Below are 25,709 nucleotides of genomic sequence, written 5' to 3'. Positions count from 1 at the left end.
TGACAAGTGCCAAAAATTGAAAAGCGCGAAACTTTAACAAAAGTATCAAACTTCAACGAAATTGAGTCAACATTAACAAGTAAACTACAATTGTTTCGATTGATTGTTTATTTTTTTATATAAAGAAATTTTCGAATGTTCTGATTTTGGATTGGATTTCTTTAGCCTAAAACCTCAAAGCCTCTGTGTATTGAAGGGACAAATCTCCCAAATAAGAAGGTTTATCGTTCAACATCCCTGTACAAAGTCTTCCCTGTGGTATATTCAACTCTTCTGTGAACTGTTTGATCTTCTGTAGACCATCCCCTTTCCCTTTATACTCTATCTCTATTAAAAAAGCCTTGAAACTACCATGTAAAAACACATTTATAGTTCTCAATACTAAAGAACCATCTAACAATTCATAACTATTCCCATTTTCCCCTTTCAAAGTTTGTCTCAATAACCAAAGACTTTGTAATTTAGTTTGTATTATGTGGTCAAGACTATCAATTGAAATATTTGAACAACCACTATCTATTAATTCTTTAGAAATATCATTATTGGATATAATGGCTGATTTATTGACTAATGTAATAGCTTTATGTGGCTCGTGACTTAATGCTAGGTTGTATAGAAAATTGCTTTGAGATGATTGTGCAGTAGAATTATTAATTTTGAATATTTTCAACTCAAATGACCATCTTCCTAATTCTTTTGGTATTTCATTTGATATCGTATCATGAAAAGTTGTTATGCTATTTGGGGACGCATTTTCGACCAGGAGAACTCTGTATAAAGAGATTAGTCTATGATCATGGTTATATCAATTATGAAGCATTAACTCACGCAGTGCTGACCATCTCAGTATCAAATGTTGTCTGCGGTATCAAATTGCTAATCTATCCAAATGATAATATAATTAAACCAGCAAAAACATTATTTTTATGTATTCGCGGTCTCACTTCTAGTATGCAAACAAAGGATTTATATACTTTTATAAGCTTTTATATCTTTTCTACCTATCCAGAGATTTATTTGGTTTATTTATGACTTGTCATTGTACTGTATAGCTCAGAATAAAATTCAATTAGGCTTGAGGTAGTGATTATTTTAAATTATTGAGTTTGAAAATTGACAAGAAAGAGAAAGAACTAGCAAAATCTGTAGATTTAAAAAATGAAGATCAGGTATAGTTTAAACAATAAGACGATACAATCATATTACTGAATGATTAAAAACCTTCATTCAATATATACATCATTAAATTTACTAAAACTGAATCAAAAAATCATCATATAACATCTTCTCATTATACCTTAACATTATTTTGTTTCTAATGGACTAACACTTTCATCACTCAACATACCTTCTTTTAATCTTCTATTTTCTTCTTTTAATTCCAAAATATATCTTGTTGCTAATTCAACAGTTGTTGCTTTTGAAGGTATTGAAATTGTTTGTTGTAATTGTTCAGGAATTAAATCACCCAATTCCATTATGGCTTGATTCATACGATTTCTTCTACCTTGTTCAGCTAATTTATGTGAAGCTTTTTTAGTATCTGAATCTTCTGAAGGACGACGTTGATGTGAACTCAGTTGTGGTTGTTGATGTGTTGAGATTGAACCATTTTGTTGTTGTGAAATTGAAAAAGATTTTTGATGTCCATTGGATGGTAATATCACTGGTGAATTTGAAGATTCTAATTTGAAATTCATTAATGTAGCAGGTGTAGCTGGTTGATTTGAACCAGAACCATTAGAAGATATTGAATCTTTTTTGGAGCGACGTCTTGTCACTGTAGGTATGCTATTAGAAGTAGTTGTGTTTGAATTTGTTGTATTTGTTGATGATGGTGGAGCCATCGAGCCATTTATTGATTGATCAACACTTGGATCTGGTAATGGTGTCATTTCGTATTCACCAGAGGTCGGAGTTGTTGCTAATGGAGTATTCGATTGAGAAGTTGAAGAGCCGCCAGGTTGTTGAAATTGGTGATGATGGTGATGATGAATTGAGGAAACATAAGAGCTTGAGCGCTTAGCTTTGATGATTGGAGATTGCTTAGCAATTCTACCAGGAATAGTTGGACCGACAATTGGAGTATTACCAGGTGTTTTCCTTTTATATTTCTTTTTTGTTGTAGCTGTGGATGATGTTTGATTAGATTGGTTTTCATCAGGGGAATTTGAATTTGAATTTTTTCTATACTTCATTGGAGATTTTGCTTCTAAAGCTGGTGAAGTTAATGGAGAGAAAAAATTGTTATTATTTGAACCATTTGTATTTATTCCAATTCCATTGTGTTTTTGGTTTTGATTGATCATTGATTCTAATGGCGTAACAGCGGGTGATACTAAAGGAGTGAAGACAACATCTGGCCTTATTGAAGTTTGATTTTGAATACTTGATGGATTTGAATCTAACTGAGGAGATTGAAAATTTTGTATGAATGAAGAATTTGAGGAGTTTGCATAGTTGGTAACATCAAAAGATTGTGGAGTTGGTGGGATTGAATGATGTCCATTTGTTTGCTGTTGAGCTTGAGATTGTTGTTGTGTATGTTGATCATGATCATTGTTTTGTTGATTATTATGTTGATTTTGGAAAAAGTTCATATCTAAGTCATTGAAATCTGGAAGCTGTGCCCACTCATGTAAATGATTTGAGTCATTTGAATTCTTTAAACTTGAATTTATTTCATTATTAAATTGATGATGAGATTCAGATGAGACAGAATTTAATATTGTATGTGATTGATTTTGATTATTATTTGGATTTGAAGGATTGAAATCTGAGTTGTTTGAAGGAGAATCAAAGTTCAGAAAAGCATGTGATTGACTTGGAGTAAATTCATGATTTGATTGATGATCTATTGGAGTTTGAGCATTTGAGGAAGGATGATTAATGTTACCAGAAGGAGTTGAAGCTTGAGAGTTTGGGTGGTCAAAGATCCAGTTGCTATCCATCAGTGTGTATGTTTAGATAATGAAATGTTTTGGTAAATATAATAGCTGGCGGAACAGTAGAATATAGTAATATAAAGGATAGAAGAAAAGAATAAACCTGGTGTTTAAAGCGTTTACGTTATAGTCTTGTGGGTTTCAACTTTCAACTTTCCTCTCAAGCTCAAAAAATCGCTTAAAGTGAACTGATTACATAACGCACACTAATATCTTTACATAAGCACGTAGTTAGCTTGATGATACACGTGGGTCTGTTGAGTAATTTTATTGGATGAATTTGGAAAATGGCTGCATCAAATCTCTGAAATTGAAAGTTTGAAACCAGATTTATTGCCCTTTAATTACCATGAGTCTTTATGAATCACACTATTAATTACTGTTGATGGCAAGCGGTTGAATTGAGGATTGTTTGTCGTTTGAACGGTGAATTGTTGACCGACCCGTGAATAATTGTAGCTGTGAAAGGACTAAGGGACCCTACGGTACCATGGCATGGCTTGATTAGATGACATGCTAAAGCCTGATATCCCCGGAATGAAAGTTAAGTACTTAGAAATGGTTACTTCAAGTTTAAACATGGAGGAGTTGTTGTAAAGTTGTAAATATTAAGTACTACTACGCAATATTACGGTTGAATGCAACCGATTTACTGGTGTTTCAACGGCTGTCTTTACTCGTGACTCTGAATTGTGAATTCTCACACTCCTTGAATAATAGGCTATATCACTTTAGGTATTACTCATACTCTCATACGTACGTACGTAGTACACCAGGCTTTATAGTATATGCGTCATACCTGTCAGTCGCGAACCTTATCTTATTTTTTAAACGCATGTGAAATTTCAACCACACGTACACGATAACCAGCTCTAGCCTCTTATATATAACTACTTAACCACTCATAAGTTCTTCAATTAATCATGGAACTAGAAAAAGGTTGAAACTAAGGGTGAAACTACCCGTTAAATTAAAAGCTGCAAGACGGCTAGCTTTAGGAATGTACAGATTGTCCACATGTAGATGTTCAACCAGATAACCTGGTATATGGTATATATTGTTGAAAAGAAGCTAGTATATCTTTGCAGAGCTAAAGCTCCAAGACTTAAAATTCTATGATTATGATCTACTGATTAGGAAGACACTGAATGAGCTTTTTGAATAATATACACTTGTTCAAGTATATAGAGGTTAACGAGCTGATGATTAATGGTTAATGGTTTATGGCTTTTAAGGAACAATGAAGATATTTCCCATGTCATTATTGAAGAGCTTAACATTGACCTCATTATCAATCAGTACTCTTCGTACTAGTGATCAGGGGACTTGAGAAAGTAAGCTAAATATAGGAAATTGAAAAGAGGTGCTTTAAGTAATTTTAAAAGTATAAGATGATCAAATAAGAAGAGAACGTCCAAGAGGTAGACCTAGTTCTGTATCTGAATCAATGAGCTTGTTGTTAATGGGGAAGCTGGCCAACGTTTTAAAAGTTCCAGGGTACAAGAAGCACTTTAGTTTATAGAACACAGAGCCAGAATTACACAACCATCTTATAATTGTCGTTGCCTTCATAAGTTTTCTGTGATCGAGATATCCCCATTCTATAATATGCGATTATATTCTAATATTAGCTACTCTAGCTGTTATTAAGCTCAGTATATACACACATAATATTATCGTGAATATCATGATATATATCCAACTTGTATATTACGTATAATCAAGTACCGAGCGTAATAACAGATCACGAAGTTATAGATCTCATTTTTGGAGTACTAGCTGAGTTCCAACCCTTGAGAATTCAAGATTACAGTATAAAGGGTGTTTGAACGCGTTGAACACAACTTATAGAGCCCCATATCATCTAAACTTATCTCATGCTTCTAAATCTGAACACTAATTGTAGCTAGACATGTAGCAGAGTACGGTATATCCGGTGGACAGAGTATGTACGCGTTCGATTGATTTAGACTGGGTAAGAAATGTACTTGTTTGTTCATGTATTAACTATAGAGAACAATAGAAAAAGGGTCATTTTGAGTTATATATAATAAACATTCTCTTTATTCACCGTATACTACCGTATAAGTTTTACACGCATTGAAGGGTTTTACGTACAGTAATTATTTACCATGTCTCGTATTTATATAGTGTTTACGTTTTCCCCTTTTAAGCCAGATCAAAAAGAAACTCCCATCCAAAACACCAAATTCCACCAATTAAAATTAAAACATCAGAACATCAGAAGATTTAAAACCGTTACACGCAAATTTTAGTGTGATGATTCCATTTTTAGAATGTTGGTTGATTTGGAAATTGGCATTTTTTATGCGCCTAGTGAAGAAAAAAAATTCCCCATGGTTTTAAATTTTATTGAACCAAGTTTCGTGTTTTATCTTGACTTTTATATATATACTTCCACTTCTTCTTTAAATACAACTTAATAGTACTACAAACTTACTCCCTCTTCCAACTGATCTTCACCTCATCACTTTATCAAACATTCGCTAATCATAGATCTAGTATCAGATCGATCTACTGCAACTAACTACGCCAAAATATTTTTCAACTAGATTCCAACACAGCCAAATTACATTCGTTCAACACACACACACTATAGATCTAGATCCAATATGCTACTCAGAAACATATTATTATCAGCCATAATAGCTGCAAAAGCAGTATTAGCTGATGATATGATCCAATGTAACGCTACATCAACATGTCCAGAAGATAAGCCTTGTTGTTCTCAATATGGTTACTGTGGTACAGGTAAAAACTGTCTAGGTGGTTGTCATCCAAGTCATTCTTTCAAAAGAGAAGTTTGTGCACCAATGCCAATTTGTACAAATTTCACTACTGATTTCACTGATAGTGATAAACAACTTAAAAATGTTGAAGATTATTTAGGTGATCCAGATGATACCGATTGGGTTTATACCGGTTATGTTGCTGATTATGATGATGCCGTTTTATTAGCAATGCCTGAAAATTCTGGTGGTACTGTTTTATCATCAACAAGATTTGTTTGGTATGGTAATATTAAGGCAAGATTAAAAACTTCAAGAGATAGAGGTGTTGTTTCTGCTTTTATTACTTTTTCAAATATTCAAGATGAAATTGATTTCGAATTTGTTGGTTATGAATTAGAAGAAGCAGAAACAAATTATTATTATCAAGCTATTTTAAATTATAAAAATGGTGAAAATTCAACATTATCAAATACTTTTGAAAATTATCATGATTATGAAATTGATTGGACTCCTGAACAAATTACTTGGTCAATTGATGGGAAAGAAGTTAGAACTTTGAAAAAAGAAGATACTTATAATGAAACATCAAAAACTTATTATTATCCACAAACACCTTCAAGAGTTCAAGTTTCTTTATGGCCTGCTGGTCAAAATACCAATGGTGTTGGTACCATTGAATGGGCTGGTGGTTTAGTTAATTGGGATTCTGAAGATGTTAAAGAACATGGTTATTATTACATGGTGTTACAATCAATGGAAATTACTTGTTATGATCCACCAAGTGGTACTTTAGTTGATGGTGATGTTTCTTACGTCTATAATGATTCAAAAAAATTCGATCAAGAATATGTTATGATTACAAATAATGGTACAATTATTGATTCTCAAGATGATACAGGGGAAGATGCTAAGAAATCTCAATCATCAAGTTCTTCATCATCTTCATCATCAAAATCAGATTCAAGCTCATCATCAAAATCATCATCTTCAGGAAAATCTTCCAAAACTTCATCAGGTGAAGCTACTAAAACTTCTGGTTCAAATGATTCAACAAGCACTTCAGGATCCGATTCAAATGGCGATTCAAATGATTCTGGAGCTTCATCATCAGCACCAGGTGGTTTCATCCAATATTCTCAAACATCTTCAACTAAAGGAAGTGAAGCTACTCAATCTGGAAATTCTGGTAATTCATTACAACAAACTTCATTAGTTTCCTTATTATTTGGATCTTTAATGTTGTTTATATAATCTTAGTGTTCTTTATTATTCACTTTTTTAATACCTTTTAATTATTTATAGTTTTCTACAAACGTTTTTAATTCAAAAAATTAATATTATTCATGCATTTTATATATCTAGCTTTATGTATTGAAAGTTGTAAACTTATCTTCTTTTCCCTTTAAAGTTCCCTTGTTTACTTGGTCCATTTATTCTATCAATTTCGCTTTGACTAATAACCAACCCATTTCTTGTACTTTTACCAACACTTTGAATTGATAATCCTTTATTACGTTTAATATTCTTTTTATTACCAAGACCTTTACCAATTCTATCATGAGTTGTAACTGATCTACCACCAATATTTCTAAACTCACCTTTTTTAACTTTTGATAAAACAATTCCTCCATCTCTTGCATCTTGTTCAAATTTATTAATTTTATTAATATGTGATTTAATCATACCTTTACGCATTGACATTGGCATTTTTTCTAATTTGGCTTTAAGATTACCATTCGTACTTGAAATATTATCAAGACGAGAACGTAATGTATGTGTACGAGCTTTACCAATTGGGCCTGATTCATGATCAAGAGTTGCTAATGTTAAATCAGCACCTGATTGTTGATTTTGGAAATTTGAAAGAATATGAGATTCATCAAGAAATCTTTGTAATTCTAAATCATTTTGTAGATTTTCTGAATCTTCTGGTAAGTTTTTTTGTTTGGTCTTGGTTAACTGAATTGGTTTTGGTGCAAGTGATGATTTACCGCTCTTTAATAACTTTCTTTGTTGTTTAGTTGGTTGAGTATATGATGATGATGTTGGATCAGTAAATTTTATAACTTTTGGTTTTGGTTCTTGGGATCTTGAATCATCATCGAAGCCTTTGAATTCTGAAAGTTCAGTATCATCCTCTTCATCATGACTGTCCTCGCTATCATAATTTCCCCCTTCCTCACTTCCAGATTCATCTTCATTGTATGATTCTATTTCTTCATCACTTAAATTGGATTCTGTATCTGATTGTTTGGTTTTATCTTCATATCCTAACTCTTCTAGAGAGCCAAATTGAGCTTCAAAGTTCTTTCTTTGTATTTCTAGCTGTCTCTTGTATTCAGCTTCATCGTCACTCATCTTCTAGTAGCTTTAAGCGGTTGATGTACGATATTCCATTTCATCAACTAGCTCATCTCTATGTCTTTAATTTTTTTTTATCTTTCTCGATTTTTTGAAAGGCCACTACTTCAACAGCTTTTTCACAATAGTCATAATTCAATCTCGACAACTTGACAACCTTGATCTAATCAATCGTCGAACAATTGCATACTCTAAAGATGACACGTTTCAGAGGGTGCATTGATATCCATTCAGGACAGGTCAAACAAATAGTTGGTGGGACATTACACCAAGACGATACAACACCAACAAGTTCATCATCAAAATTATCAACAAATTTTGTTTCAACTAAACCTTCATCATATTATGCCAATTTATATCAACAAAACAATGTCACTGGGACTCATGTTATCAAATTAGGGTCAAATACTGCTAATGATAATGCCGCTCTGGAAGCGCTACGAACATGGCCAAACGCTTTGCAAATTGGTGGTGGTATCAATGGTGAGAATTCTAAATATTGGATTGAACAAGGTGCTAGTCATGTTATAGTAACAAGTTGGTTATTCCCAGATGGTCAATTCTCTCAAGAAAGGTTAGACCAGCTAGTTAATGAAGTAGGAAAAGAAAGAATTGTCATTGATTTAAGTTGTAGAAAAAAAATTGATGAAAAGAATGGTGAAGTTAAATGGGTTGTTGCAATAAATAAATGGCAAACAATAACAGATTTTGAATTGAATCGTGAAAACTTCAGTAAATTAAGCAATTTTTGTGATGAGTTTTTAGTCCACGCTGCAGATGTTGAAGGTTTATGTAATGGTATTGACGAAGAATTAGTTGTAAAACTAAGTGAATGGTGTGATATTCCAATCACTTATGCTGGTGGTGCTAAAAATGTTAATGATTTAAATACAGTTGAAAAATTAAGTAAAGGGAAAGTTGATTTGACATATGGAAGTGCTCTAGATATATTTGGGGGTAATTTGGTTAAGTTTCAAGACTGTGTTGATTGGAATAACAATTCAAATTGATAAATCTAAAAAGTTCTACATTCAAATCATGATACATCTTTCATATTCTAAATTACAATTTGTAGTATACATATTTTTTATTTTTCCCACTAGGATTACCAATTTCCTTGATATTGATCATAACCATAACCACCTGTTGGTTGGGCATCATAACCACCATAACCTGCACCAGGTTGAGGTTCATAATTGGATGCATCACCTACACCAGCATTATACTGTGATCCTGCACCATATTGAGATTGATTACCACCGTAAGCGGTTTTATTACCATCACTTTTATCTAATGCCATAACAATACCAGCAACTTTACTTTGTAATTCATTAAGACCTCTTAAAACAACTTGATCTGGTGGTAAAGAACCAACTGTTTCAACATTTATATAGTATTTGTTTGGTTCTGCTTTATAATCAAAAGGTTCTTCTGGATTTGGTGGATCTTCATATTCACAATTTTCAGATCTTGGCCATTCTTCATCTATATCTTCTTCATACCAATAATCTGTGTGTTTTAGTTTATTCCATGGATCATATTCAAATCCTATAGCTGCACATGGTGACCATTTAGCATGTTCTTTTGCAATACCTTTTTTAGCAATGCATCTTATAAATAACTCTTGTTCATTTCTTAATTTACAAATTAAAACACCATTTTCTTCTGGATCTGTTATAATTGCACTACCAATGTTTAAATGGGTATTTTGAGAAACAATAAACAAATCTTTGGAATAAACATTTAAAGTTGAATCTTGATCAGCACGAACTTTTAATTCTAATTCAACTGAACATTTATTACAATAATCATCACACGTACAATCCCTTGAATATGATAATTTGTCAACATCTAAACTTTGTAAAGGTATCAAACCTAATCTATGTGCAATAAATTCATCAGCCAACACGGATGTATTTGTTTCAATTTCAACTGAATCTATAGCTAAAGTTGGAATTTCTGATATCATCACTCTTCTAATTGAATTTGCCAATGACAAATCAACATTTGAAAGGACAAAATCCACTTCATCACTAGCTGTTTTTCTAATATTTATAGAAGGCCCACTCATTTTTCAATGGAGTATTTTGACAACTGTGTGAAAGACAATAATAAGGGTGGTTGATCCTTTGTATTGAAGCCTAATGATTTATGTTTTGAAATATTTCGCCATAGTATATCAATCTAATTTATTCCAACGAAAACATTAAATTAATTCGCGAAGTGTTACCCTGTCAATAACTTTTTGTGTACCGTGAATTTTTGTATGGGGTACAAAGACAAACAAATAAAAATATAAAATGTGACAAAACTGTTCCTAAATTCTTTTGACGTTGATAAAGTCTATGCATGTTTGAATCAGTTATTGTCAGAAGATTTTGTTGATAGAATGGTTGTCTACGCCACTACTCGTGTATGGGAATTGTTGAAAGAAGACAAAAGTAAGTGTTGAGGGATTTCAGTTTTCTTTGATCAATGGTACGAATTTAGTTCAATTGCTGATGATAGAGGGCAAGAATGATAACAGGACTATTGATGTATCAGTATTTGTGGTAAGTGATCTATGGTGAATACCGAGACTAAGGTGATTGATCTTATATTTTGAATTGAGGGTGGTTTCGCTTTATGTTGTACACATTTGAAATCTTGATATGGAACTACTCAAATACAGGGTATATTTATGTGTTATGTTATTCAATTAATCACTTCAGTATTCGAGCCTGGTGCTTCTGCTTCTGTTGTTGAAACTTCCACAATGATTTCCAGTTGGGTATTGCGTCAATTCCATCATGTGCTCACATAAAGGTATGTTTGTTTTTTACGTCTTTTTACTACCAAGTCTACCTTGAAGCTAGCCTGTTTATTTTGTTCCCACCAAGACTTTGTCTACCAACAACGGTTTCATAAGCTTCAGACTACCCCATCACATGACTGAATTTCATTAGACGATCAATATGGTTCTAAACTGTTTCTTCAAATACTTCAATTATCAAATGTTTTGACTAGTAGTGTTTTTACAGGTGTTCATATAAAATGAATTTGAAGACCTGAGACATTTCAATTTTAGAGTAACTGAATATTAGTTTCTATTAGTTTCATGGTGTTAGAAGTTATATGACCACAAATTTAATGTCAAGGATGACTTGTTATAGAACGCTACACACTGTGGAACGTCAATTCAACCACGATGCTCAGTCCCAGGCTTTGAGAATTTGTTGAATATAGTTGGGCATTGGAGATTTAAGGATAGATACTACAACAATGATTACATTTTTAAACAGAACTGGCTGCTCTAATTTTTTATTGGTTGAAGAAAGTGAAAGGTTTATATTTCAAATGATGTGTTTTCTCACTTCAAAGCACATTGTGACTTGACTTCTTTGTCATTTATACTAAGATAAAAGGCTTTTAATTAAAAGGACTAAAGACTTCTTCTCATAAGGTTTTGCTTGTAGATTTATGCTTCCAAGAATATCAAATATGTGTAGACTATAAAATACCATATGTATACCTTCACCAAAGATATTATTCTCGCAATATTAGAGCACTTACTTTATATAAGTATTACAAATATAATGCCTCAAAAAAGCCCAAACAATAGTTTATAATTGAGCTAATTCATGAGAATTAATCGAATGATTATATAAATACAAGAGAGTATCACTCATAAAACATTTTTGAAGTATCAAACTCTGTATATTTGAAACTTTCTAGATATTATTCACAAATTAAGTTAGTCAATAATAATATTGTTATAATGCACGAAGAAGACAGAAAAAAATCACGTGAGAGAGAAGGATCAAATCTTAATCAAGTTGATGGACTTGAAAATCCATTTGCTGACCCTCAGACACCTTTAAACTATCCAACAATTTTCACACCAGCTCACCTGTTACTATCAAATTTCAGAGAAAACCCACCATCAACAAATGGCTTATCGTCATCTAAAACCACAAAAGATAGACGTAGAGCATTTATTGATAGAATGAGAGTTTTATCACAACAATCACAAGGATATAAAACACCTGAAAGCATACGTGAAGAAACTCAACAACAAGAATCTATTCATAAATTGGAGAAAAGAGCTAAAATATTGAAGTATACTAAATGGTGTTTAATAACTGATCTTATTGGTTGTACTGTATTTGTACTCTGTTTAGTTATTTATTTGTGTGTGTTCAAGTCTGAGGATCATGGGAATCAAGTGTCAAATTGATTTTGTTGGTGTTTGAGTTGAACAATGAGAACATTGAAATAATGTTCAGAGCTTCATCAGACTACCGCTATTCAATTTCTTGATAAAGAACTAAATATTTAAGCAAATCCAACACCACTAACTCTAAACCAATAGTGGAAAATCACTTAAATGGGACATTATATTATATCTTCAAGTTTTTAAACAAAATGTTCAGTAACATCTTCAATCTAAAGGTAAAGTGACAAAGTTGTATTTGTTAGTCTGTTTTGATATATTTGCCAATTTGTTTAGTTTCGCGGGTTAATCTCAATAAAAATAAGTTGAATTGAATGTTCTTTATAATCTGTATCATTAATTAAACATTGAAAACAATTACCTAATTACTATAATAACAAAGAATGTCAGCTACACAAATACCCATCCCTGATTTGAGATTTGAATCTTCTTTCTTCAATTCTTTACAATCAAAAGCAAATTCAGAACATCAAAACAAATTATCAAAACAAAATATTCAACAGCAAGAACTTGAAAACCCAAAAGGTCCAGTTCCAATTACACCAGGAATTATAATACAAGTGATATTAAAAGATGTTTTAATTATGCCATTGTTACAAGGTATCATATGGAGTGGGATTTTGATTGTTGCTAAACCTTGGTTAAGTTATGTTGCTAGAAGTGGTAGAGAATATGGAGTTCAATTATTTCAAAGTTTAGGTTTTAAATCAAGACAATTGAAGAGGGTTTAACGTTATTTTACTATAAAACAGAATTCATGAGATACGATATTAATATATATATATATATAAATTACAGCTTTAGTATCTTGTAGTTTCATAGTATAACAAAGTTTTAGTCTAATGTTTTTTTCTTCTCTTAAGAGGCAATAAGTATACAATTTGTCTTTTTGGAATAAAATGCTAAATGATCATAGACGTTCAAATTCAAGCCCATTCTGGATTTGAACCACCTCTATAACCACCTCTACCACGTCCTCTACCTCTACCTCTTCCTCTACCTCTACCACCAAAACCTCTTCTATTATTATTTTGATAACCACCTTGATTAAAAGTTCTTTCAGGTCTTGATTCATCATTTGAATTTGAAATAGTATCAAAGAATGATTTTTTCTTATCATAAGATGGTACTGGATCTTCTTCGGTTGTTGATTGATCAGGTCTTTGTAATGGATTTGATAAATCTTGTGAATTTTCTCTAATTTCTGAATCAAATTTTGCATTTGATGATTCAAAATCAAAATCATCTTTTGGTAATTCTTTTGTTTGATAGAATGCTTGTGATTGATTAGATCTTTGATTTCTATTGTTTCTATAATTTTGTCTTTGTCCTTGATATTGTTGATGTTGATGTTGTTGAGATTGTTGAGGTTGTTGTGGAATTGATTGTGGTTGAGGAGCAGGAACATCTGATTCTTTCACATCTTGATTCTCAGAAGATACAGGGGTAGCTTGTGGAGCAGCTTGTGGTTGTGGAACATTAGTTGTATTTGTTGGAGTTTGAACTGGAGCTTGAGTTGGAGTTGGTACGGGATCTTCCAATACTGATAAATCATGAACATCAGAACCTCTAAATACAACGACTGGGTAGACATCGTTTGAAGGTGGGATTTCAGGACCAGTTCCATTTAATCTACCTTCTGTACCAAATGGTTTAACATTTCTTAAAGTAACAGTGGCTTCTTCACCATTAACATCTTCCAATACACCAACATAACTTGATTTGTTAGTAAACTCAAATCAAATGCTCAGGTATAAATTTAAGACATACCGAATCCCTTTACTAGAGATCAATGAGATGCTTTTCCCAATATATTGTGACATATTTGTTCTTGATATTTGTTAATTTTGTTTTCATATTAACGCCAAAAAGACAAGTTTTGAAATTTAATTACTTTGGAAATATTGGTGGGAGTCGGTATACGACACATTTTGGGAAATACAATTAAAATATTCAAAATTAATGAAATTAACAAACAAAAACAACAACTATTATCAACATCAATTTAACACAAAGATGACTTCATTGACTCCGTTCCAAGCTACTGATTTATTTCAATTGAATTCAATCAATTTAGATACTTTAACAGAAAATTTCAACATTGGATTTTATTTTGAATATTTAACTAAATGGCCATCTTTATTTTTCAAAAGTGAAGAAATAGGATCATATAATGGTGTCAATAATACACAATTATCAGGATATATGATGGGTAAAACAGAAGGTAATAATGATCTATGGCATACACATATAACAGCAGTAACGATAAACCATTATTATAGAAGAATTGGATTAGCAAGTTATTTATGTTCAAATTTAGAATATATTACAGATTCAACACCTCATGAAACTAATTTTATTGATTTATTTGTTAAGGCAAATAATCATTTGGCTATGAATTTATATGAAAAATTAGGGTATAGTGTATTTAGAAGAGTTGTTGGATATTATGGTGGTGAATATGAATATCCATCAGATACAAGTTCTATAAATGATAATAAAGATGCATTTGATATGAGGAAAGCTATGAGAAGAGATGAAGGTAAAAGTATTAGATCAGATGGAAGAGAACATAGGGTATTACCACATGAAGTGACTTTTTAATGAATGTGTTTGTTTATTGAAATGATTGTAGAAGATGACTTATCACTTTGATCAATAAACAAATAGAAAAGATAAATTCAAAGGAAATCAACTAATTTATATAATTTTAAAATATTAAATTATGAATTTATGATCCTCGGATAAAACGAGTATGCATCGGTCCGAACCAAAATTATTGGAGATTCATAATTTACTAAAACAATAAACAACGAGTGAGAAATTGTAATTGGAAATCGGTAATTTGAATATGTTTTGTGTATTAATTTGAAAGGTTTATAAATATTGGTGATTATCCTGGAATTGAATTAGTTCTTGTCTTTATCATATTACTATTCCATTACACTTCACTTCCATGTCAAATATTGAATCCGCAATCTATGGAGCTTCTGCTTCAATCATTGCAAATACAATAGTTTATCCATTAGATCTTGTTAAAACTGTTATTCAAACTCAATTAGAATTAACTAAAGATCCAAATGATTCTATTTTGAAAGAACGTTATAAAAACTCATTGGATGCTTTAATTAAAATTTATCAAAAAAGAGGAATTTCAGGTCTTTATAGAGGTTTATCATCTTCTTTATTAGGTACTGCAGTTCAAAGTTTTACTTATTTTTATTGGTATTCATTCGTACGTAAATTATGGTTAAAATTCAAGACTCTAAAGAAATTAAATAAATTAAATTCAACACCTGAAGAATTATTATTAGGTATAGTTGCAGCTGCTTTAGGTCAATTATTTACATCTCCAATAAGTGTTATATCAACAAGACAACAAGTTTCACCTGATAAAAATCCAACTGTCTTGGAAACTTCAAAAAACATTTTGAAAGAAGATGGTATAACTGGTTTTTGGAGAGGTTTAAAAGTTAGTCTTGTATTAACTATAAATCCTTCAATCACATATGCATCATTTGAAAGAATTAAAACTATTTGTTTCCCTCAAAAATCAATTTTATCACCACATGAATCATTTTTATTAGGTGTATTATCTAAAATGTTGGCAACTGTTATAACTCAACCTTTAATTATTTCCAAGGCAATGTTACAAAAAAATGATGATAAAAATGATGAAAATTTAAAAAATTTCCAAAATATTTTAAAATATTTGATTAAAAATGAAGGTTTTAAATCTTTATGGAAAGGTATTTTACCTCAATTGACTAAAGGTGTTCTTGTACAAGGGTTTATCTTTATGTTTAAAGATCAATTGAATGTATTGTTTAAAGTTATATTCACATTGATTAAAGTTCGTAAACAATCAATTGTTTTAAGTAAATAATAATAACACAAGTATTTATATATATATATATAATTTTATGATGATGACCAATAATTTAACTTTTTATCAATACCAGATGTAAACAACACTTCTTTATCATTTTCTAAAACATTTATAAATGATTTAATACGATTCCCATTATGACCTTTTGATAAATTTAATAAAATTTCACCATTATGTAAATTTAATAATTTTAAACAACCATCATCACTACCAATCCAAATATTTGATTTGGAATTTAATTTCCAATTTATTAAACTTTGAGAAAATTTATCTTGTGGTGCTAGCGAGTTATAATTTCCTAATATTTGACCTCTTGTTATTGGTACAGAAGATAATTGTTGTTCTAATGATTGATTAAGATCAATATTTCCTAATTCCAATTCTGGGATTTTGGTAATGATTATTCTCATATATGGAATATGTGAAGTTCCAATTGCAATCAAAGTATCATTAGTTATAATATCATTAGATAAACTTATTGACATTGGTGTAAATCCATGAGATGAAAATTCAGCATCATTTAAAGAAATTCTTAAAATTTCCCATAATCGATCATTTTTATATGTAAATGTAAATAATTGAGTTGAATCTAATCTTGTTATGAAAATTATTGGGTTTTGATCTTTAGTACCAATTGCTAATGTTGTTGGATTTGATAATAATTTAAATTGTGATTTTAAAATTATTTCATCATTATTAATTATAGAAGCATTTAAGAATCCATCCCAACCAATAGAAAAAATATATAATTCATCTTGATTATTTGGATTTTTCCATATTTTGATATCAGTTATTAATCTTCTATGTAATTGAACTTCATTAATCAATATTGGTTCGTCAACCAATGATTCTAATTTAAATAATTTTGCCTTACCATCCATACCACATGATATAAATTTATTTGAATTATTTATTGGATATGCACATTTCCCAACACTTGGATGTAATCCAAAAAATTTGAAAAGAATTTTTGAATTTGAAATATCCCAAATGATTGTACTTTTATCATTTGAAGTTATTATTAATACATTATATTTTTCAGATTGAATAATTAATTCACCTTGAGATATATGAATAACTAATGCTTTAAAATCTGTTAATTCTTTTGGATTAATTGAATGAACATCATCATCTAGACTTAATTTTGAAAATAAATTTGCATTTTCCACTAAATCATTAACTTTTTTCTGTGGTGTTATTTCATGATGTTCTATAAATTTAATCTTATCTTGTACAATTGTTTCTAAAGTTTCATAATTGACATCTTGATGAGTAAAACCTGCTTCATTTTCAAATTGTTTAAGTGTTGATGTTAATCCGTGTCTCTTGAGATAGTCTGCAATGAGTAGTTCTGTAGTAGACATTTCTTGCTGGTAACAAGTGAATACCTTATTATCAATTGATCAAACCATATGTTTATACCATTGAAAATCAAAACGATCAACAGAGCCCTGATGGAACTCTCGTTCAGATCACATGTCTTAGCTCTAGGGCACCTAACCCTTTATCACACCAGCACACCACTTGATCAAAAATACCCACAGTCACATTTATCCCCTTTAATAACCCACACACCCAAACACCATACGTCCCCCTCCCAAATTCCCAGCAACAGCGAATTTTTAAACAGCGCGCACCGCGAAACAAAACATGGCCTGTTGCTGACGTAATCCCCAGTAATATAGTGGAAAAATTCTTAGTTGTGTGTACCTTCGCGAAATCCTGACTTCCCACAATCCTCAACATAAAAATCTTTTTTCAATCTTTAACTTTAAACAAACCAACTGTTATATTAAAGAAGACAACACAAATCATATCAACATGGGTAAAGGTAAACCAAGAGGATTGAACTCCGCTAGAAAATTACGTGTCCACAGAAGAAACAAGTAAGTCTTTATCATAATATAGTCTATGTTGTTTTTTTGAATAGGGAGTGGGAAGTGACTTTTATAATTGGTGAAATTTTCAATGAATATTTAAAGCAATATATCTAAAGATTATATGAAATATCAAAGAATTATCAAGTATTATCATTACAATTAATCACAATGAGTTTTACAATTTTATGAAATGATCAAATTTCAAATCGAAGTTTTCAATTCAAGACATTTCTTAATTTTCACCATAATAACATGAAAAAAACATCAAGATACAAGAAAACAGATCCCCTATTCAAACAATATTGAATCCATTTTTATGATCATATATACTAACTACTTATTATAGCCGTTGGGCTGAACAAAAATATAAATCCAGATTATTGGGTACCGCTTTCAAATCATCTCCATTCGGTGGTTCATCTCACGCTAAAGGTATTGTTTTAGAAAAAATTGGTATTGAATCAAAACAACCAAACTCTGCTATCAGAAAATGTGTTCGTGTTCAATTAATTAAAAACGGTAAAAGAGTTACTGCTTTCGTTCCAAACGATGGTTGTTTAAACTATGTTGATGAAAATGATGAAGTTTTATTAGCTGGTTTTGGTAGAAAAGGTAAAGCTAAGGGTGATATTCCAGGTGTTAGATTCAAAGTTGTTAAAGTTTCTGGTGTTTCATTATTAGCTTTATGGAAAGAAAAGAAAGAAAAACCAAGATCATAGATTTATTGGATTTTATCTTTTAATGTTATATTATATATTTTCCTTTCTGCACAGTAAAATAATGTATATTTTTTGAAATTGAGGTATGCACATGAGTTAATTAGAATTATAATGTAGTAATAAGTAAGAGTAATTTGAGCGAATGACATATTTTCAAGTTTTAGTTGTTCTACGCTCACACATATGACTACTATTTTCTGAAAATCCATTTCATTTCAATTCTATTATACAACATAAAAACTTTTCTTTCATTCAATTCATAGTTTTTCTTTATCAATACTAACACCACTTTTCTTACCACCAACTTTACCTTTTCTACCAGTTAATCTTTGATTAATTCTCTTGAATTGATCATCTCTATTTAATGTAGTACCAACACCAGCTTGTTGAATTGCTTGAGCTCCACTACGATCCAATCTTGATTTTGGTGCATATCTATAATCTGAAACTGTTGGTACTGGTGCTGCTGCTCTACCTCTTCTTGCAGCTTGTTGTTCATATATAGATTTTTCACTTTCTTTAATATGAACTTTATCTGCACTATGTTTTAATTTTTTACGATGTCTTTGAGCATCATAATCAATTGAATGGAATTGTTTATCACGATAATTATCTGATGCACCAATAATTGGTCTTGTCCAATCTGAAATTAATTTATCTGCAACTCTTTTAATTTTTGGTTCAACTCTTTTAGATTTTTGATAAAATAATAAAACTTTACCAATACCTGATTCTCTTAAATGATTTGTACTAATTGGTAATTTTAATAATGCAGCAAATAAAGTCTTCTGAATTTCATATGAAGGTAATGAAGCATCAGGTAAAGGTTCTAACCATTGTCTAACTTCAGCTAAAAGATTATTATCCAATATAACTTCAGCTAAATTTGCTTTTGATAAAATATCTGTAACTTTTGGTAATAATTGAATTTTATTTATTGCAATACCTTGATTATTTTCATTCAATTCAACATCTTTCTTAGCAGCTTCATCCATTTGATTCTTCAAGATTTGAATCAATTCATCTTCATCATTTGTTAAATCTTCTTCACCTTTTCTTCTTTTCATTTTTGGTTTTTTCAAAGCTCTATCTAATTTTGCTTCTAATTCTTGACGTCTTTTAGTTGCTGCATCAACTTCTCTAAAATCAACAGGACGTTGATCTTCATCATAATCATCGTTATATTGGAAACTTCTTGAATCATCTAATTGATTTTGTGATTGTGATTGACCACCAGGAGTTGTACTTGTTTCTCTTGATCCTGATTGAGGAGCATTTGAACGTTTACGAGCTTTCAAACTACTTAAATCTTGATAATCAACTTCATTTGTATCTTGTTCCGGTATTTCTTCTTCACCTTCTTCACCTTCTCTGTCTTCATGCTCGATATTGGTCTCTTCAGGGGTTTCTTGAGGTTCTTGATCAACTTGATTTCCTTCTTTTGGATATTCATCTTCATCATCTTCATTCAACACACTAGCATCAACATTATCCTGGACATCATGTGTGGTTTCTTGCGCTGCAGCAGCATTTCTCTCTTCGTCAGTCATTTTCCAATGGACAGTCTATGGCAAATGATAACAAGTCAACAACCTAGAACTACTCAAAAGTATCAAAAGTTGTCTTGATTTGAGTTGTTTTATATTTACTACTTTCACTTTAATTCGCGCTCATTATCGATTCCACAGAGAAGAAAAGTCGTTCGCGATTTTTACCCGTTTTCTTGTTTTTTCATCGAAATCTTTCAATATTATAAGCATTTCAAAACTATTATTCAACAAATCAAAGCCATCAACTTTAGATCAATAACTTCAAAACACAAATAAACACTATAGACACAATGTACGGTGGAGGTCAACCATTAAGTGAAGAAGAAAAAAAAGCTCATCAAGCTCAAACAAACACTGTTGTTGCCACTTCAGTTTATATCGCTGCTGCATTATGGGTTACTCCAATCTTGATCAATTTTGTTCATAAACAATTCAAATAAGTTTGATGATCTCATGATGGTGGTGATGATTGCTGGTTATTGATTACATTTTTCATTGCAATAAGCATTTTCAATCAACGTTACTTTCGGCTTTTATACAAATCAAGACAAATCATTTACATATAAATTTAAATTGCTATTGTGAAAATCAGGAATTTTATTGTATATATCAAATCTATTCTATGCTAATGACTATTTTATGAATGCTTGATGCTAATTGATATTCTGTAAAATAAATGTTCTTAACCATGGTTCTACTCTAAAACTTGGAAATTCAATTAAATCTGATTTGAAAAATTCACTTCTTTTAATAATACCTTGTCTTATTGATTCATGATGTTTTATAAAATTCATCATTTGTGAATTAATTTCATATTGTTGAAATGAATGTTTCCAAATTCTTTGGAATTTATCAAATATATAAGTTTTATATTCAAATTGATAAAGACTTTTCCTTTTATATTCTCTTAATAGTAAATCTTGAATTTGATTTGGTACATAACCAATTGATCCTTCAAAATTTGTTGGTATCAATGGATTCAATTCATCAATCTTATATATATGATAATCTTTACAAAAAACTAAATCTTGATTTTCAGAACTAACGTTGAAATCTAATTCAATTTCTTCAATCGCTTTTTCAATTTGTGTCATTGTTGAATAATCAAAATTTGAATTGAATACTTTATACATTTCAATTAACCCATCTTTATCATTATCAAAGTTTTCAAGTTTAATTTGATCAATACTTAACGTAGTTATATCAATATAAAGTCCACTTTCAACGTCAATAAATCTTGCGTCAATTTTATTATCTGATTCTTTGTTACGAACTCCATACCATGGATTTATATCAATAATATATTTTCCTAAATTTATTTCATCATTATAATCAATAACCATACTTTGATTACATTGTAACAATTTTTCAAATGATTTAGCTGTAATTTGAACATCTAAATCATCATCCCATGGCAGCATTAATCCATTGAAATAGTATCCTAATAATGAACCATGAGCAATCCATGTATTCAATTTCAATTGATTTGTAAAACTAAACCATGATCTAATTATTCTATGAAGTATTGAAATTCTATCAATTGATGACAACCTACCTTTATAAAACCGAAGATCATAATGTGCTAGGTTAGGCTCTTGTAATAATGAAGCCTCTTTGAAATATCTAAATTTTGTGGAATTTCCAGTTAAAGGTGGTGATAACTTGAATTTAAAATCTGTTGAATTCAAGTAATGATAATCATATTCTATTTCCAATTGTTCTTCATTTGCAAAGAAACCACTAATTGTATTAGAAATTGATACATTTTCATCATCTAATCTCGGTAATTGATCTTCTATACCTTCTTTTGTTGAGAATTGATGAATCTGCTTATGCAATAATACAATTTGTTCAATATTAAACTTATCCATATAATAAATCCCCAATCCAGTCTTATTGCCACGATCTATAACATCATTCCAATCAAATGGTATTGGTTCACTAGATTCCTGGAGGTAATTTAATATTTCAAGCCCAAATCTTCTCGGGTCATAACCTGGTTGAAGTTGATCCAATTTAGCTTTAACCGTTATTGGTAAATCTTGATATGGAGTTGTAATGACTTCTGGATTTGTTTCATTTTGTGGGTATTGCCAATATATGGCAATCACCAATGACGATATGCAAAAGAACAATAGCTTATTGAACATCTCATATTCTTTGATTCTGTAGTTTTTCGTTGTGTTTTTGTTGATGTTTTCAAATACGTATCAGAATCTAATTTTCAAAACAAAAATTAAATAAATATAAGATCACCAAACCGTTAGATCACATAAATCATCACCAAAACTCAAGAACTTCAACCATCACTCAAATCTACAGCTCTTCATCTCCAATGTCCACGCGGATCATCAAACCAAGCATTGCAGCTTTTATCAATTTTGTCAAACCTTTGAACTCTCAACAAGAAGCCCGTTACATATATAACCAATTCTCTAGACTAGGTAAAGTAACTTGGTGGCATGATCATACAAGTCCCGCGGGGTTCAGACATCATGGAGCTAGATCAATGGTGATATATACACTGGATGATTTAAAAGGTCTAGAGACAATGGCATTGGAAAAGGAGAATTTAATTGATGATTTGAATAGTATAGTTGGTATACCATTATTGAAAGATTATGAATCTTTACAAAATGGTGAAATTGATAAAATTGATCCAGTTTATCAATTTGATGATAAATCAATGTCTAAAAATCAAAGAGCAAATGAAATCAAATTGAAAAAATTTAAACCTTTACCCACTGATGTTGAAGTTAGTTCAGCTACTAGAGATGAGCCATTTTTTGTGGCAAATATGTTAACTACTGAAGGTTATATGAGTGAATATGTTCAAATGAAGGCAGCTAATTCAATACCTTTGAGAGTCAGGGTAGATCTGGTTGACTAATATGTTGTCATTTTTGACATATTATAGAAACTTATTTATTAATGAAAATGACATGAATTATCTTATTTATACATTAAATTATGACATTTGTAAATATTATACACTTTCAAGATTGTTCATCTAATCTATTTCAACAATTTTGAAACAATTTCTTCATCATTTTCAATTATTTCTGATAAATATTTAATACCATTTTGTTGTTGTTGTAAAACTTGAGCAATTTTTAAAATTTGATTTTGTTTTTGTTCACTATCATTAATATCATCAACATTATTTGAATCTAATTTTTGAATTCCTAAAGTATTGTCTAATTGATCATTCAAACTCTTAGCTTTTTCTTTTAACACAGCTAATCTTGCCCATAGTTCATTACTTTTACCTAATCCTGAAGGATCTTGAGATTTATTTAATAATTCTTGGAAATTTTGAATTAATTTTTCTTCATTTGGTGATAATTGATAACCTTTTGATTTTAAGACTGCTAATGCAGAAACTAATCTTAAAATTCTTTTAGATATTCTTGTATGTCTTGCCTTTGCTGATATGATTCTTGATGCGGTATCTAAATCATGTTTATCACTCAACATTTTATTTTTTTCACTAATTTGTTGTAATATAACTCTTGCTTGTGCAACATGATTTATTTGAGTTTGAGATCTTTTTTGTAAATCTTCAAAACCAACAGCTCTAACTGGTATAGAATTAGTACTTGGTCTATTAGCATAAGCTTTATCCCATTCATCATTTTCATTAACTGGTTTTGTATATAATGCAGATTGATTTTCTGGAACTGCGTTGTAAAAAAAAGTTTGTAAACTTGCTTGCTGTGATGTTGGATTCCATGAATTTTTAATTTTGGTTAATTGTTCTTGGATATTTGCGGTATAATTTGAATTGATTTGTGAGTCTTGTTGAGTATTTGATGTAAATGATAATGGTTGTTGTTGTTGAGGTAATGTTGTTTGATTAGCTGTAGAAGGTTGGGACCAAGCGAATGATGGTTGTGATGATTGAGCCGGTTGTTGTTGTGTTTGTTGTTGTTGATTGTTATTTCCAAATAATCCACCACTTGGTTGTTGTTGTTGTTGATTATTACTTCCAAACAATCCACCACTTGATTGTTGTTGTTGTGTATTGTTATTGTTGTTACCAAATAGACCACCCCCTGTAGAAGGTTGAGCTGTAGTATTATTGGATCCAAATAATCCACCTCCTGAAGATGGAGGTGTTGTAGTTGCTGGTTTAGAACCAAATAATCCACCACCTGTTGATGGTTGAGCTGTGGTATTGTTATTAGACCCAAAAAGACCACCACCAGTTGTTCCAGCAGGTTGTGAAGTTGTATTATTATTTGATCCAAACAGACCACCACCTGTAGATCCTGTGTTTGTTGTACTTGAGCCCCCAAACAATCCCCCTCCAGTAGCTGGCTTAGGAGCTGTTGAGTTGTTAGCACCAGCTCCAAATGAAAACCCACCACCGGTTGTTGAAGTACCACTTGTAGCATTGTTATTGTTATTCGATCCAAAGCTGAACCCAGATTTTGAACCACCTGTAGAGCCTGCACTGGCACCGCTGTTGCTAGCACCTCCAAAAGAGAAACCACCTGATCCTGAGCCAAACATTTCTCCTATAATGTGTCAATTGAACCAGTCAACCAGTTGTTTGAAGCTGTTGATCTGCTCAATTCCATACAATTTTAACGTGAAGTTGATTTTCAAATTATCAAAAAAAAAACATCAGGATCGTTGACTTCCTAATTAGGAATCTATAGAGTTTCCGGGTTTGGTATTGTAATTTTCTTCACCGCGCTTCTTGTTTTTATGGGGAATTGACTCTCAAAGAAGAACTTCACCAGTAATCAATGAAACAAAGAGCTGAAAGAGAACTAAAAGAGAACATTCATATCCAAAATGTCTGAACAAGAACCTTCATTGAACTATAAGCTCTCCGTGGACCCTACTCCTATGCCTAAGGACATTCCTCAGGTGGATGAAGTTGGTGCTACTTCAGGTCCATTGTATTCTGCTGCTTATTTTATTGGAGCTAGATGTAAGCCTTATAATGATGATTTTATCTTGTGTAAAGAAGAAGCTCAAGGTAAGGGTGAAATTGATTGCTTGAAGGAAGGTAGAAGAGTGACAAGATGTGCATCATCTGTGATCAAAGATATCAATGCGCATTGTGCTGAAAGTTTTAAATTACATTATACATGTATGAATGAACACAATATGGAGTATTTTGAATGCAGAAAAGCTGAAACATTATTGAGAAAATGTGTATTTGATAATTTGAAATTAGATAAACATATCCCTGATGCTGAAGGTGAACAAGTTCATTTGAAGAAAAATCCAATGTATAAACCAATTTACACATATATGCCTCAAGAACTTGCTTATGAAAAGGCTGAAAAGGAAGGGAAAATTTGAGATCATTGTTATTTACTGCGATTTTAAAAGTGCCACTTAGTACTATTAATTAGTGCGTTTATTTATTAACTTATTTATTT

At 31.0% G+C, this 25,709-nt stretch overlaps 17 protein-coding genes across 17 annotated transcripts; 9 read left to right on the top strand and 8 right to left on the bottom strand.

The window, feature by feature from the left end:
• Nucleotides 1–166: 166 nt before the first annotated feature.
• On the bottom strand, nt 167–2,951 carry BN7_1854 (phosphate-sensing transcription factor PHO4; the record flags this gene model as incomplete). The annotated part of the gene is made up of 2 exons (XM_011277549.1): nt 167–768; nt 1,349–2,951. The coding sequence occupies 2 exons, from the start codon at nt 2,949–2,951 to the stop codon at nt 167–169; spliced, it is 2,205 nt and encodes a 734-aa protein (XP_011275851.1).
• A 2,627-nt stretch (nt 2,952–5,578) lies between these two features.
• Nucleotides 5,579–6,949, top strand: UTR2 (chitin transglycosylase UTR2; the record flags this gene model as incomplete). Its single annotated transcript, XM_011277548.1, has 1 exon — nt 5,579–6,949. The coding sequence occupies one exon, from the start codon at nt 5,579–5,581 to the stop codon at nt 6,947–6,949; it is 1,371 nt and encodes a 456-aa protein (XP_011275850.1).
• Nucleotides 6,950–7,084: 135 nt separating this feature from the next.
• FAF1 (Faf1p) lies at nt 7,085–8,056 on the bottom strand (the record flags this gene model as incomplete). The annotated part of the gene is made up of 1 exon (XM_011277547.1): nt 7,085–8,056. The coding sequence occupies one exon, from the start codon at nt 8,054–8,056 to the stop codon at nt 7,085–7,087; it is 972 nt and encodes a 323-aa protein (XP_011275849.1).
• Nucleotides 8,057–8,256: 200 nt separating this feature from the next.
• Nucleotides 8,257–9,069, top strand: HIS6 (1-(5-phosphoribosyl)-5- ((5-phosphoribosylamino)methylideneamino)imidazole-4-carboxamide isomerase HIS6; the record flags this gene model as incomplete). The annotated part of the gene is made up of 1 exon (XM_011277546.1): nt 8,257–9,069. The coding sequence occupies one exon, from the start codon at nt 8,257–8,259 to the stop codon at nt 9,067–9,069; it is 813 nt and encodes a 270-aa protein (XP_011275848.1).
• Nucleotides 9,070–9,164: 95 nt separating this feature from the next.
• Nucleotides 9,165–10,130, bottom strand: RPB3 (DNA-directed RNA polymerase II core subunit RPB3; the record flags this gene model as incomplete). Its single annotated transcript, XM_011277545.1, has 1 exon — nt 9,165–10,130. One exon carries the CDS (start codon nt 10,128–10,130, stop codon nt 9,165–9,167), a length of 966 nt encoding a protein of 321 aa, XP_011275847.1.
• Nucleotides 10,131–11,816: 1,686 nt separating this feature from the next.
• Nucleotides 11,817–12,275, top strand: BN7_1849 (uncharacterized protein; the record flags this gene model as incomplete). Its single annotated transcript, XM_011277544.1, has 1 exon — nt 11,817–12,275. The coding sequence occupies one exon, from the start codon at nt 11,817–11,819 to the stop codon at nt 12,273–12,275; it is 459 nt and encodes a 152-aa protein (XP_011275846.1).
• A 380-nt stretch (nt 12,276–12,655) lies between these two features.
• On the top strand, nt 12,656–13,003 carry BN7_1848 (uncharacterized protein; the record flags this gene model as incomplete). Its single annotated transcript, XM_011277543.1, has 1 exon — nt 12,656–13,003. The coding sequence occupies one exon, from the start codon at nt 12,656–12,658 to the stop codon at nt 13,001–13,003; it is 348 nt and encodes a 115-aa protein (XP_011275845.1).
• A 195-nt stretch (nt 13,004–13,198) lies between these two features.
• On the bottom strand, nt 13,199–14,129 carry SCD6 (Scd6p; the record flags this gene model as incomplete). Its single annotated transcript, XM_011277542.1, has 2 exons — nt 13,199–13,988; nt 14,056–14,129. The coding sequence occupies 2 exons, from the start codon at nt 14,127–14,129 to the stop codon at nt 13,199–13,201; spliced, it is 864 nt and encodes a 287-aa protein (XP_011275844.1).
• Nucleotides 14,130–14,234: 105 nt separating this feature from the next.
• On the top strand, nt 14,235–14,876 carry NAT3 (peptide alpha-N-acetyltransferase complex B subunit NAT3; the record flags this gene model as incomplete). Its single annotated transcript, XM_011277541.1, has 1 exon — nt 14,235–14,876. The coding sequence occupies one exon, from the start codon at nt 14,235–14,237 to the stop codon at nt 14,874–14,876; it is 642 nt and encodes a 213-aa protein (XP_011275843.1).
• A 352-nt stretch (nt 14,877–15,228) lies between these two features.
• ANT1 (Ant1p) lies at nt 15,229–16,158 on the top strand (the record flags this gene model as incomplete). Its single annotated transcript, XM_011277540.1, has 1 exon — nt 15,229–16,158. One exon carries the CDS (start codon nt 15,229–15,231, stop codon nt 16,156–16,158), a length of 930 nt encoding a protein of 309 aa, XP_011275842.1.
• Nucleotides 16,159–16,193: 35 nt separating this feature from the next.
• Nucleotides 16,194–17,525, bottom strand: BN7_1844 (uncharacterized protein; the record flags this gene model as incomplete). Its single annotated transcript, XM_011277539.1, has 1 exon — nt 16,194–17,525. One exon carries the CDS (start codon nt 17,523–17,525, stop codon nt 16,194–16,196), a length of 1,332 nt encoding a protein of 443 aa, XP_011275841.1.
• A 457-nt stretch (nt 17,526–17,982) lies between these two features.
• Nucleotides 17,983–18,760, top strand: RPS23B (40S ribosomal protein uS12; the record flags this gene model as incomplete). Its single annotated transcript, XM_011277538.1, has 2 exons — nt 17,983–18,047; nt 18,388–18,760. The coding sequence occupies 2 exons, from the start codon at nt 17,983–17,985 to the stop codon at nt 18,758–18,760; spliced, it is 438 nt and encodes a 145-aa protein (XP_011275840.1).
• A 257-nt stretch (nt 18,761–19,017) lies between these two features.
• On the bottom strand, nt 19,018–20,310 carry SPN1 (transcription factor SPN1; the record flags this gene model as incomplete). Its single annotated transcript, XM_011277537.1, has 1 exon — nt 19,018–20,310. The coding sequence occupies one exon, from the start codon at nt 20,308–20,310 to the stop codon at nt 19,018–19,020; it is 1,293 nt and encodes a 430-aa protein (XP_011275839.1).
• A 653-nt stretch (nt 20,311–20,963) lies between these two features.
• BN7_1841 (uncharacterized protein) lies at nt 20,964–22,460 on the bottom strand (the record flags this gene model as incomplete). The annotated part of the gene is made up of 1 exon (XM_011277536.1): nt 20,964–22,460. The coding sequence occupies one exon, from the start codon at nt 22,458–22,460 to the stop codon at nt 20,964–20,966; it is 1,497 nt and encodes a 498-aa protein (XP_011275838.1).
• Nucleotides 22,461–22,645: 185 nt separating this feature from the next.
• Nucleotides 22,646–23,200, top strand: BN7_1840 (uncharacterized protein; the record flags this gene model as incomplete). Its single annotated transcript, XM_011277535.1, has 1 exon — nt 22,646–23,200. One exon carries the CDS (start codon nt 22,646–22,648, stop codon nt 23,198–23,200), a length of 555 nt encoding a protein of 184 aa, XP_011275837.1.
• Nucleotides 23,201–23,325: 125 nt separating this feature from the next.
• NUP57 (FG-nucleoporin NUP57) lies at nt 23,326–24,825 on the bottom strand (the record flags this gene model as incomplete). Its single annotated transcript, XM_011277534.1, has 1 exon — nt 23,326–24,825. One exon carries the CDS (start codon nt 24,823–24,825, stop codon nt 23,326–23,328), a length of 1,500 nt encoding a protein of 499 aa, XP_011275836.1.
• Nucleotides 24,826–25,113: 288 nt separating this feature from the next.
• BN7_1838 (NADH-ubiquinone oxidoreductase 20.8 kDa subunit) lies at nt 25,114–25,629 on the top strand (the record flags this gene model as incomplete). Its single annotated transcript, XM_011277533.1, has 1 exon — nt 25,114–25,629. One exon carries the CDS (start codon nt 25,114–25,116, stop codon nt 25,627–25,629), a length of 516 nt encoding a protein of 171 aa, XP_011275835.1.
• Between the last annotated feature and the right edge of the window lie 80 nt (nt 25,630–25,709).

The sequence above is a fragment of the Wickerhamomyces ciferrii genome, contig 00040 (assembly GCF_000313485.1).
Source record: "Wickerhamomyces ciferrii WGS project CAIF00000000 data, strain NRRL Y-1031 F-60-10, contig 00040, whole genome shotgun sequence".
In the NCBI taxonomy this organism is placed as follows: Eukaryota; Fungi; Ascomycota; class Saccharomycetes; order Phaffomycetales; family Wickerhamomycetaceae; genus Hansenula; species Hansenula ciferrii.
The sequence above is the reverse complement of the archived record's forward strand: the minus strand, read 5'-3'. Positions and strand labels throughout refer to the sequence as shown.